This window comes from Helicoverpa zea, chromosome 4 (genome assembly GCF_022581195.2).
Source record: "Helicoverpa zea isolate HzStark_Cry1AcR chromosome 4, ilHelZeax1.1, whole genome shotgun sequence".
NCBI classification, from domain to species: domain Eukaryota; kingdom Metazoa; phylum Arthropoda; class Insecta; order Lepidoptera; family Noctuidae; genus Helicoverpa; species Helicoverpa zea.
The window spans coordinates 681,853-695,015 of NC_061455.1; the positions used below are offsets into that span (position 1 = coordinate 681,853).

The following is a 13,163-nucleotide window of genomic DNA, read 5'->3' on the forward strand; positions in this document are numbered from 1 at the left end:
TATTTTGCCTACATTTTTCATTACTCAAAAAGTTTATATCTAAGTGAATTCAAAATCATGTAATATATCAAAAAGTTTATTTATATCTAATTGAATGCAAAATCATGTAATATATTAAAACCAGGAACTTATTTTTAGGGTTTTTAATATTAATTACGATGTTTTTTTTTCTTAAGAGGGCTATCACAAATTTTCGCGAATTTAATTATTTTTTCTTGAAAGTAAGAACATAACATGACAAAGTGAAGTCTGTTTTCATTGATATTTTACCTACTGCTAGTTTTATGGCACATCTGTTTCTGCACGATTTTCTTAATCCATAATTCAAGATGGCGGGCGGGAACAAATTAATGCATATTTGTAAAATTGAATTGTAAATGAAAAGTATGATATACAAGCGTTGTAATAGCATGAACAGCGTGTAATTTTACTAACTTGACTCTCGAATAGTTTATATGTGTAAGTTTATACCTTGATATGTATTTTCTATTTTATAATTGTAGTTTCATAGACATCCATCTGACGCAGGTGTCAAAATCGCTCTGATTTGCCATTTTGGGCACTGCATAGTCTGCAGTGCAGTTCAGTGTGGTAAGCTTTTTGTTCGGAACGTTCTATCTAGTACGTAGTACATATATATCGATGTTGACAGCCGTACATGCTAAATGTACAGAGGTTTGTCACGAAACGTCCCATTTAAAATAACCCTTTAGTGCCATAGACAAACATAGGAGTCGAGAAAAAAGACAACGTTGTTAAGAACTAAACCAATGGGTGTCAAACGTGGTGCCAAACTAGATAATACTGTCAACATGATGAGCGATTTAGTTTCCACATTACACAAGTCATCAGCGCGAATATTTTTTAGGGCGAAACCGGCTCGGCAACAATTTGAGGAAGTGAAATAATTAACGAGTTTGTACTATGTGTACAGGGATTTACCTACTAGTGGACGATACAATAACATCCTTGAGACGGCTGTATGATGCTGTGGCGCGGTGATGCGCGCACGCACGTTGTTACTACTTTTTTTTAGATTTTTTTTTCCATATTTTAGTAGAATATTTTGCCATGATATGCATTTTGGGCTCAGTGTATTGCGTATTTCTTCATAGAAATTGTGACAAGGAAATCGTTTAGTTTTCTGTTCATGAATCAATGTTTGGAAGCGTGCCAATAGTTCCTAAGATCACCAATCCAAGATGCTTTCATTTGATAAGTACAGACGACCTCAAGTTTTCTCTTACGTATTGTGTCCATTCGCAATGCATCATGTGGGTTAAAATTATTTAATTCCACATTAATAAGCCCCCAATATAATATTATTTCCCTAAAGTTCCAAGGTCTTGATGGAATGAAATAGTTCGGCCGAGGTCAGGTGCAGCTGTCGAGGTTATTTTCCTATTCGAGTGAATCATGCATCGATGAGATCCTAATTCGATTACGTCTCTCACTCACTGAGCGCGTCTGATTTGTCTATTAGGTAAAAAATATGGTGGATCCATTGGGAATGTTTGTTTAGGTAGGTTTGGTAAAAAAATATTCCGCACTTAATAGCTTAGTTAATAAAAACTGCGCTATCGAATATAGACCTTCGCTAAACTGTGACCAAACTCGGGAATAAACGCATTCAATTTCAGGCATACAGAGGTCAACATTAAGTACCGAAAAAAAAAACTTCTTAAATATAATAATACTCAGTATTCCGATAACTTCTCGAATTCACACCAGTTAGACGATAACCCAGTATTTACTGCATGAGTTGCGTAAACCTGTAGGCGTGGTTACATAACGGTTTTCCTCAGTATTCGCACTTTGTCAAGAAAGTGTGCCCACACTACAAAATTGTTATGGAACAAGGAAAATATTATCCTTTTATTTTCCTTATCGATTTGTAGATTATAATAGTCCTGCCCGCAGTATTGGTTTTAATTATGGTCAATTTTGCGAGTACGTTTTTGTTATCGGTTCGAATTCTGTGGAACCCCCATCATTAAACCATAAATAAATACAATAATACATTTTAAATCTATATTTTGATCGATATCGTTTCCTGTAAGATACCACACTGCTACCTTGACCATGACATCATTTAAAACTATATTTTTCAGTCAAATACCAGACTAAGTCCAAGGGCTCCGATACATTATTTTTAGGTCAAGAGTTCAGTTGATGGTTAAAAATGAACGAATACAATGTGGTTTACGTAAACTGTATTACGTCAGCCGCCATTTAAAAATAGTACTCCATTGAACACTATTTTTGTGCTAGTCCAGCGTGCATGAAATTCAATCAATTAAATATCGACAAGTAGCAATCCTCGATTTAAGAGTCACTTGACATTTCTATAATGTGCCAAAGGTGTGAACTGAGAAAAAAGGCGGGAACTAAAAAGTTCCGTTTTTATCTAGTGATGACATACAGCATCTTGGGATAAAATAAACATTTATAACATTATATTTTATGCATTTCTCTATCGTAAGAGAACTAATCTCCGCACCCTTTTTTTTTTTTTTTTTTTTTTTTTCCGACGTTAAAAATCATCAAATGACCCCTCCCGCTGTGGGATAGCAGCGGTGAGGGAGTGTCAGACTCTTACTGACTAAAAACCGTCTTGTTCCGTCATAGGTCTTTTATGTACCAGGGCCGCGGTATCTCTTTCGAACAACCCGCAGCCCCGGCAGGCCTTGGCCCTGCTGGGCCCCGCTGGGGTTGCTGACATCTCTTTGAGGAGCGCGTGGAACAACGCGCGCCGTCGACACGGGTCTGTCGTCTAAGCAGACAGAGGGACGATGAGCCACCCGAACTCACCGCCCACAGACCCACGCCTACGGTGGCCGGGAGTCATCTCGCGACACCCGGCGCCCATGGTGTCTACCTGGTCCAGCGCGGCGGCCGGGATGAGAGGTGCGAACTCTCTGGCGTTCCGCCTCCTCCTTCTCGAGCATGACCGCTTCGCAGAAGGAGGCGACGGCATCCCATTCCCTCTCGCCCCGGACCATGGCCTGAACCAGGGCCGGACGCGAGAGGTCGCCGCCGCCCAAAGCCTCGACGAGGACCCGGCGGTGCCCTTCCCATGCGGGGCACACCTGGACTGTGTGGTCCACCGTGTCCTCGGGGCTGTCCGCACAATGGTGAAATCTCCGCACCCTTAGGGCCAACTATTTGTTTCAAAAGTCGTTGCATGCAAGTACACCGCAATAGTAAGAAGTGTTTGTTTTTTACGTGGCTTTAATTATTATTAAACTTATCGCAAGGAAAACCATATTTGTAAAAGATGACAAACAGAATGACCATAAACAAACAACTCTCTAAGCTTTTCCTCAAAATTAAAAAAAAGTTACTTTAACTTTCCTAAATCACATAAACAGTAGTAAGTACGCACTGTAGACTAAACAATCGACCGACAATAGGCTTGATGATTAGTTTTTTGGGAAAAGCGTGAATCCAATCGGAGTTTTTAGTCCGTCTTATACTGGTCAGATATCAATTTGTTGTAATCTGCGCACTTCCATCCATCTCCATACTGATTTATGGGCCAAAACCAACTATCGGCCGACTAAAAGTTTGCAGTGTGCTCTACTCTAATAGTATTTGTTCAGCCATTTCCATTGATCCACTAGTATCGTGTACAAACGACAGGAAAACAATGATAGCTACAAATATCGTGTGCACTAGCTGCAATGCAATAATAGGCATGATGACAGTAATCAAAAATCATTAAAATAATATATTTATTAAATTAAACTTGAAGCTTGGAATATAAAACGCGCATTGTTTTCTTTATTAATAATGTGATTAATATGTATTTTTATAAAATAAAATTACGAAATAAGGCAATCCGCCATGATATCTTGAACACCAATCAGAGCTCGTGACGTCATTTCTCAAAACAACTCGCGCGAAAGCGCGCGAACGTCACATTTCGTTATTGTGAACTTCCACTGCGATCTTTGTTTTTAATTAACTAATTGTTTATAACACGAGTTATGGAGCCCGGATTTATCAAGGCAAACAGCGCTAATTTGCCTAGAATTGATATCATAATGCTGGGAAAGTTTTTGGCATCAAATAAAGATTTTTGTTCAGCTGAATTTAGAAATGTTAAAACTTCCATGTAAGTATACTAGTTTAATTAAAAAACAATGAGAGATGAAACCTAACCTCGAAATAGTTATTTACATTATAAACTATGCTAGAATCTAGAGAACTATGTAATAACTTACATCAAAGTGATCTTCACAAAAATAAAGTTGTACCCTGGGCAATATTGCTTTTGAATCTCGCCTTGCAAGTTTAAGCCACTTGTTTCGTATTTTTTTATTGTGAGGAACGTACACAAATAACTCATCAGGAGTTGTTTTGGATGTGTTCTTACACTGGGGGACCCCACAACACCTATGCACTTTCGAATTCATATTTAATAACACAAAAAACTTAATTATTACACGAGCGTTGTTTACTTGCGTCTTGTAATTTCAGTCGTGACGTCACAAGTGACGACATGACACTGACAAGCGTTTTCGCGCCGGATTCAAAGTGGACAGAGAAAAATGCAATTATTTGATAAAAAAACTTCGCATTTTCTTAAAATTAATAATTTTTCATATAAAATAGACGTATACCTACATCATACAAAGGAATTTAAAAATTTGTCATCATGCCTATTGCCCTGCGTTTTTTGTAAGCATTTTATTATTTGTTGATATCGACTTCCTATGTTTTCCTGTAGTGCTAGACTACTAACGCCTGCTTTGTTAGATAATTATACGATTTGTGTTATCACGTGATTAGACTTTGTTGTTGTGCTGTTTTATCTACTAGTTTATAAATGTGATTATGATTATTATCTTTGTTTCTTTTTGATTCATTGTATCGATGGTGGGATTTGCTTTTTGGGTTTCTCGCAGCATTCCAGCATCTTAGATCTGTAATGACCACCTTTGTGATAACCATATTTAAGTACTCTCCGTCTTACCACAAAAACTTTTAAACGTCAGTTTATGCCTTGTCTAAAAAAATGTCAAATTCTGACGTTGACATATGGTTCATTTTGCAGCCAAAATTTTATTAGACAAGCGTAAAACAGGGTTTAAAGTTTTTGTAGTAAGGCCCTCTATGTTGATATTAAACAGTTAACACCTATCTGAAGTTTTCTAGACTACTAAAAATGCATCGTGCATGCGTTATGGTAATATCAAAGTGCCGCTAAGCACCAATAGTATGCTACGTAGAGTATTAGACAGTCAATCAGTAGCAATTATCTTATTTATCTAACGGCATATAACGGCAATGCTGATAAAGTTAATAAATATTACCTGTAAACAAATATTTTTCTTGCCACTTTCCCGTAAAAAATACCTAAGAAGCTATTAAAATACCGTATTAATTTATATGTAGTACGGGTCTAATGAGTAATATAACAAATAAGGTAAACATTGGCTTGCAAAATAGCTTTAGGATATCCCAGTTTGCACTCATACGTTTCGACTGATAGCGAACGAAAAACCCCATGGGAATACACGTGTATTATTACAAAATTACGTGACCTCTAATGTGAAGTAACTGTGCCATAATAACACGCAAGTATTCTTAGTTATCCAGGAAAATTATAATTAACAGCTACGTGCGATTAAGATAAACTTATCGCGTTGTATCGTCTGGTATAATACCTATTTTTTAAGGAGTTCACGCTTGACCAAAATTTTGAAAAAACTAAATTGTCTTTTGTTGTTTTATGAGCACAAAATATATTGATCCGATCGACATGTGTCCCGATGCGTTTGGTCAACAAACAGACAATAATACCAATTTGTGGCGAAGTTAGTTTTACGAACCAACTACCGGGTGCAACAACTGCAAAAACTTTCAAAGCGACAGATTTTTCACACAACCATAATGTTTTCAAATACCGATGAAAGCCATTTCCAATACTACCCGTATGTGTTACAGAATAGTATCGCGCGCATTCTGGCGTTCCGCGCCGAGGTGCCAAGCGGTTCAAGAGCTGCACTTTGTATGCACCGCGCACGTTGCGTTGTTATGCCATGTGCGCCGTGACTAGCCACGTGACGACGAGCTATGCTCACGGAAAATCATTATCACACTTCATTTTATATCTAGTCTAGACAACATAGTTCTTGGTAAACGTTAATACTTTTCATATGTAGATCAAATGAAGATCTCGCTATGGGTGCAGCGGAGTGTCATACTCTTTCTGACTAAAATCCACATAGGTTCCTTCTGGAACCTTTTGTGTCTTACCTCACCTGTCTACCCTACCTGGGATTGTTCGAAAGACCTAACGCATCCCTCATAACAAAGGGCTCCAGAAGGCATTCTGTCACCATCTTCCACTTCCACCCGCAGAGGGAGAGATCACTTGAGATGATATTTGTACTAGGCTCTTTGTGTACCAGGAACGCTCCAGCCTCCAATTCGTTAGATCCGTTGTATACAATACAATATTGATAGCAGTATGTAATCTAATGTTTTATCATAGCGCCACTCCGTGAGGTGAATCTGCAAATCATGGTGGCTTGGCGAAATTAGTTAATCACGAAACAAAATAATAAATATTGGTATCAAAGAATTACATTATAATGTAACGATAAAACGACTTGTTGGTCGATTACTAGATGATACATATTTTTATCACATTAAGAAGTTCTCTACCTACGTGAAAAGTTGGTTCATGAAATCAGTAATGACCTTTGTCAGGAAAAAATGAATTAACTTCCCAGAAAAAGTTAGTCCAATCTTCTTCGCGTTTACAATTTCTTGAAGCTGTCTATCCATCACTATAAACATCCAATATCTTTTAGAATCTACAGCGTGTGTGCAGGTTTCTCACTCAGGAAACAGCAGAACAGTTCTCAACTACAACTGCGAACGAATAGGTTCATAAACTAAGTTAATTTAGTGTGTTTACACAGAGTGGCCAGTTCCGCTAGGCAGTGCGCGGGCGCTTACAAATTAACACTCGATGGCTGCCTGAAGTTCCGCGTTAAATAGGTCGAACTTGTTGGATTATTTTTGGGGGCCTGTATTTTTTATATGCTCCAGAGATTACCCAGGTGTATGTTTCTTATGTATTCAAAAGCAGGTTCATACAAGACGAAAATTACTTGAATTGTTAATCAAGTAAAGTCAGGCGTAGAAATCATGATACGGAAATCAACTACGCAATTTGGCAGTTCATAAAAGGATTTTTTTTACTCTATATATTTTATTCTGCTTTTCCAAAACCTTTTTTCATATTGTAATAAGTACTTAAGCAGTTGTTTAACAGTCATCTTTTGCCCACAGATTTCGCTACGAGTGCGAAGGCCGGTCTGCAGGTTCGATACCCGGCGTGAACAGCACGTCAGACAACAAGACTTACCCTACTATTAGGATATGTGGCTTCACAGGACAGGTCGTCATCGTCGTGTCCTGTGTCACCAAAGATGAGCCTTACAGGTGAGAACAGACCTTTATTTACGAGTACTTATTTATCAATTCCCTAATAGACTGTTATTCATCGCGTAGACTAATGAGCAACTGCGGGTTGTTCGAAAGAGATACCGCGGCCCTAGCACATAAAAAGGCCTACGACGGAACACGACGGTTTTTAGTCAGTAAGAGTCTGACACTCCCTCCCCGCTGCTAACCCACAGCGGGAGGGGTCATTTGATGATTTTTGACGTCGTTAAAAAAAAAAGACTAATGAGCAAACCCTTGCGATTTTGCAATTGTATTGGATCCCCTGCATTCTTTATCTGGCCTATCTTAGCCATGATACTGGATATTCTTTGTAATCTCAATGTCTGATAACTTCACTTCTTTCTGGTAGCTGGCTGTCTCAAATATAAAGTCCAAGTACTAATGATAGTAACGCCATCGAAAATGCCTTAGATACCTTTAAGGTGCATTCATAGTTTGAGTTTTAGAACCCCATCTGGATCCCTTTTATTTGTAAAGAAATACAACTAAGGCACGCGCTATTTGCCGATGATAACTAAATCCGTATACTTTTCATAACAGGGTCCCAAGTGTTACCGAGTGACCGATATAGTAGTACCTTATCATATTAATTGATATCTTATCTTAGTACGTGTCATGGATTTCCGCTTGTACACATTGTTTGTCCACTGTTGTACAACATAATTATGTGTTATGTAACAGAGATACAGAAATGGAGTGTCTTATGATTATTTTCATTTTGAACAATGGGAAAACCACGAAAAACAAATATTTGCTGAAATAAGAGTATTTTTTAATGTCATTTCTTTATTGCTCCTTGGGTAATACTGGAGGACTTGGAAAATTCTTTAGCATAAATATGTATTTTATGGTCTGTAAAAGAGACAAAATTATCTCTCTTGACAGACCGGCCCGCACCACCAGGCCAGTTCCCAGTTATAGTTTATTATAGTTTAACAAGAACGTCTGCAGTCCACTTGCACTAATTAAAAGAGCGATCCTCGCACATCATTATAAATATGCTAAAAATACTCAGCTACATTATCTGTTGCGACCCGGCTTCATACTTTGATGCCACTTTCCTACACTGCATTCGTATAGGGCGTACGATATTTATTTGTTGAAAAAAATTTTTGGTTACGATCGGCCACTCTAATGTTGGGCAATATCAATAACTAAAGTAAAATCTTGTTACGATTGCCTTTTGTATTATTGTTCCACTGACTTTGAATTTCTGGAGGAATACATGGTATTTTTTTTTCTTATGCATCATCATCATGGTTACCATTCCAAAAATTTCAGGTTCCAGGCTAAATTAGCTATCCTTTAATGAATACTCCTCCATCTAAAGCTGTATCGTTTCCACCAGGGCACACCCCCACAACTTAGTGGGTCGTGAACGCTGCGAGCGAGGAGTCTGCACGATCCCGACCCTCATCACGAAGGAAACATGCGAGTACCAGTTCAAGAACCTCGGCATTCAGTGCGTGAAACGGCGCGACATTGCCGAGGCACTCACAGTCAGGGAGAAGCTTAGAGTCGATCCCTTTAGAAGTAAGTGGCTTTTGTTATATCATTTTTGATATAGTTCTTAGTGTCAGGCAGGTCAGGATATCTCGCGAGGTTCTGCGCAGAAATCATTTTTAGGGATCAGATCAAGGGTAAATGCGGTAGAGTTGCACCAGGGTTGTGGCCATGCCTTTCTTTACCTGTGCTATGAAATTAGTAGTTCCGAGCTGCCATTAACTTTGGCGAGAATTATACTGACATTATTTTTGTAACAAATCTTTTGATCAACTGGTCCCGTTGGTGGACGACACTCGAGCTCAAGGTGGATTGATATGGTGTCTAGTTTCTAGTTTTCTCATGTGTTTTCGTAGGTAGGTTTTTATACCTATATGTTTGTTATAGGTATGTATGTACATATGTGATCTATACAAATAATTTTTTTTTTTTAAAGAATACTTGGGGGGTGATCCATAATCGATTCTGAACCCAAATATGTAGTTTTTAGAATTTTTGTCTGTATGTCTGTATGTTTGTCCCAGATAAACTCAAAAAGTACTGCATGGATTTAAATCAAATTTTGCATGACTATTACTTGGGGGCCGCCCGGTTCAACACAGGCTATATATTATCACGCTATCACCTAAGAGGGTTGAGCAATGAATGATTAAATAAACTAAATTGGAAATTCTATATTGCTCACGCAGACGAAGTCGCGGGCAACAGCTAGTAGGAAAATAAAGCATGAACTTAAAGAACTTTCAATTTTGAAGAGGTCATTAGGTCATATGTATTAGCGAAGTTTTAAACCTGTGTAATTCACTCGCAAATTCGCGAAGCTGACTTTAAATCCTGACTAAAACAATGTTAACAATAATTCGCACTGAATTAAAAATATGTGTCATTTAACATACCGGTGTTGTGACGTCATATGTATATTCCGCATCTGAGAACATTGACGTCAAACAGACGAAAACAACTTCCTTAGATGTACAGTTAAGTCCCGTTGATCATTCAAATATTGTCCTTCCTCGTTTTGGAAGCCATTTAATTGCCACTTAAGAAAAATTTAGGTATGTTACAATATAGGAAATCTCAGATGGTTTTTAAGAGAGAAAGTTATTTCTTTCCAAGCTATACATCATCTGCCTTGCCGTTTCCCGACGTTGGGGCCGGTTCCCAGTCTATTCGTATGTAGCTGGGTACTATTGTTTTACATGAAGCGACTGTCTATTGACCTCTTCACACAGGCAACCTGACACCCCTTGCTAAGACTGGTTGTCAGACCTTCTTGTTTCCAATTCGTTATTAAAATGTACTTGATCTTGATTTCTCCGTTGCTGTACCCATTCATCACACGACGTACACGCTTAAATGTCGCATAATGAGTGAACCAGTCGCTCAAGGCCGGTCAATGACGTCTCCTTTGTCGTAGACCTTCACTATTGACATGTCTGTTGTGTCTGTTCCTTATTTACGTCGTTATAATTTAAGATCTTAGAAAACATTCTGCTGACTATCAATGTAGGTATTATAGTTATAGCAAGATCTCTCCGGTCGTGTCGGATTACCGTCCCATAGCTTAAGCCTAGGATCGGCCATTCAAATGTTTTGAAAACGCAGATTTTATAGTCTGGTTATCGCGCTGGCGCAATCTTAACATTTGATCGGGGAAAACTCAAATATAAACGTGAAACCTAATGTATAGCAGACGTATCTATGTAGATATTCCTCGATAAAAATGTTGTCATTTTTCAAAGGCTTTCATAAAGTGATAAATTATCATTCATAAAAGCAGTTATCAGCACCTTTCTCCAGTTATCTAACACCATAAAATTGCGTGTCTAGATATTCCCCAGTGCATCATTCATTAAACTTTGACCACAATTTTACAACAATAAAGTTAAGTTTTATTGTCAACATTACAATCTTTTGTACAATTACCCGTATTATCTCGGTCACTAACATATATTTATCTCAGACATAGTACCAGTTTGAGTATTTAAGTAAACTAAAGCTATGATCCTCTCAAAAGATATGATCAAGGGTAGGTCCATCACCCATGGGGAAAGCCTATCTCATATCTCCGCTAGTATTCGGTGATGACCTAGGATTTTCCCGACTACCATCTGATAACGTACTGATAACACCGTGGGAATACCTACATGAGTGAATCATGTCATGATAATGATAGTAATGTTCTCGTTTGATATAATAGGTGTGTTTTAAAACACTGGATTTTTCGCTAATGATAATAAAGATAGTAATTACTTATATTTTATCAGTTAGTTACATCTCTCTTTTCCTTTTGCAAAGCTTGGCAAAGGCTATTGACCATCTTGCCATTAATCTATCTTGACGAATAACAATGAAGGACAAGAAGAAAAACCAAAGCCTAATTTAGAAAATATAGGTTCTAACTACCTCTTCATAAAATAGGCCAGGCCTGTCAGTTAACAGATTTTCAGACAATATTCCAGTCAGTAACAATATCTTCTATTCAAAGTTCCCGAGAATAACTCTATAAATAGCACATTAACATCGATCGTTTGCTCCCGTAATAAATATAAGGCACGTGTTCAACGGCTCGGATTTACGACGACAATAAAATAAATGTGTGCAAATACATAGAAATAAACTTGATTTATTTATTGCTTTGATTAAGGGCAAGCTGTTAATTTTATATTTATACTTATAGCAAGACTTGTAAAAACGTCGATAGATCAAAGAGTTTCCATTGGAAACTTTACGGTTCCTTAGTCTTCAGTCAGCCTCAGCATCCGGATTCGCTAACATGTATTTAGAGCAAGTCAATGTTCAACAATCTACCAATACTTCCTCCATCAGCAAATACGACTCAATATAGACCATCCTATATTTAGTGATCAACAAAACAACTCCTATATTAGCCAAGACTTTGGCAATCCATCACCAACTAGCCCATATAATGAAGTATAAACATTCACAAGCAATCAGCATCTTGCTTTCAGACCCAGCCGTATATAGCAAGGCTATTTCAATAATTACCGGCCAGTGTAGTAACTACATCCAGCATGTCGATTCTATAAAATATCACAACTCACTTCGACATCACTCTCACTTCGACTTCGATCTAAAGGTAGAATTCCGTGGACGCGACAATAGTCAACCTATGAAAATGTATGGCACCGTTGTCGAGGCCCGTGACAGTCGCGCGCGGCCGACGAATTTCGTAAGCTGCTCGCGGCATTGTCAAAAATTTAATTCTGGTTTTACTAAAATTCTATAGATGTTATTAAGCGCTAGACCATGTTGAGAAGCGTACGGCCGCGAGCGGCTCACGAAATTCGTCGTCCGCGCGCGACTGTCGCAGCCCTCGGCAGCGGTGCCATACATTTTCATAGGTTGACTTTTGTCGCGCGCGGCTGCGACAATCGCGACCCACGGAATTCTACCTTAAAGTTTCGTGATTGACATTGTCAAACTACACTAGCGCTACACTATCGAGCGTGTTGACAAGTTGAACTAAATCAAAGTCGAGATTTTGACAGATCTGTCAAAATCTGTCTATCTATAGGGGAGGTAGGGGAGAGATAGGCAGTTGGGAGACATGATCAAATCAGAATAAAAGGGGGGTCCTTTTATTCTGATTTCTGATCATAGTTTTGTTTTTTTTTATTGGGTAGTTTACGTAACCGACTGGTAACGGTGTTCATCCATAGACTATCTGTCATTTCTGTGAGATGTCAAGAACAAACACTCGTAAAAGTACTTAAATATTTTGTTGCGGTTTCGGATCGTTATAAAGAGAAAACTAATGAAAGGTATGTGTATTTTCTATTATTAATTATTGATTGTCAAAATCTCCAGTTACAATTATAGTAAGTCGATGCAATCCACACCTATTATACCTTTAGAAGAGAGTACTACAGCAATAGTTAATGGGCCCCACGTTTTTATTTTAGTCTAATATGACCGGGACCACCTACGTAGGTTGACAGGTAAGTAACTATTTTTTATTTTCTAGTTTTCAGTGCACATAAGATAAAACCGTTTAACTTAAAAGTTTTTTTACCGATTTTTTTTTCATAAACTAAGTCAAAAGTGTCCAATGCTCCCTATGGTAGGGAGCATTGGACATACCATGTAATGTATAATTTGTAAATTTTTGCTCTTCTTCGTCAGTGAAAATTTGTGAGGTTATAAATCTGCGC

General features: G+C 38.0%; 1 protein-coding gene across 7 annotated transcripts in view; it reads left to right on the forward strand.

Moving 5' to 3' along the window:
- The window catches only part of LOC124630118 (transcription factor p65), a 58,660-nt gene that overhangs the window by 25,679 nt on the left and 19,818 nt on the right, over positions 1-13,163 (forward strand). For all 7 annotated transcript variants that reach the window (XR_006984381.1, XR_006984382.1, XM_047163853.1 and 4 more), the window contains exons 4-5: positions 7,309-7,461; positions 8,834-9,018. Coding sequence is in view for 5 of the 7 variants with exons in the window: in XM_047163853.1 (XP_047019809.1) it covers positions 7,309-7,461; positions 8,834-9,018 (338 nt within the window). In the remaining 2 variants the exon portion in view is untranslated. The remainder of the gene's footprint in view (positions 1-7,308; positions 7,462-8,833; positions 9,019-13,163) is intronic.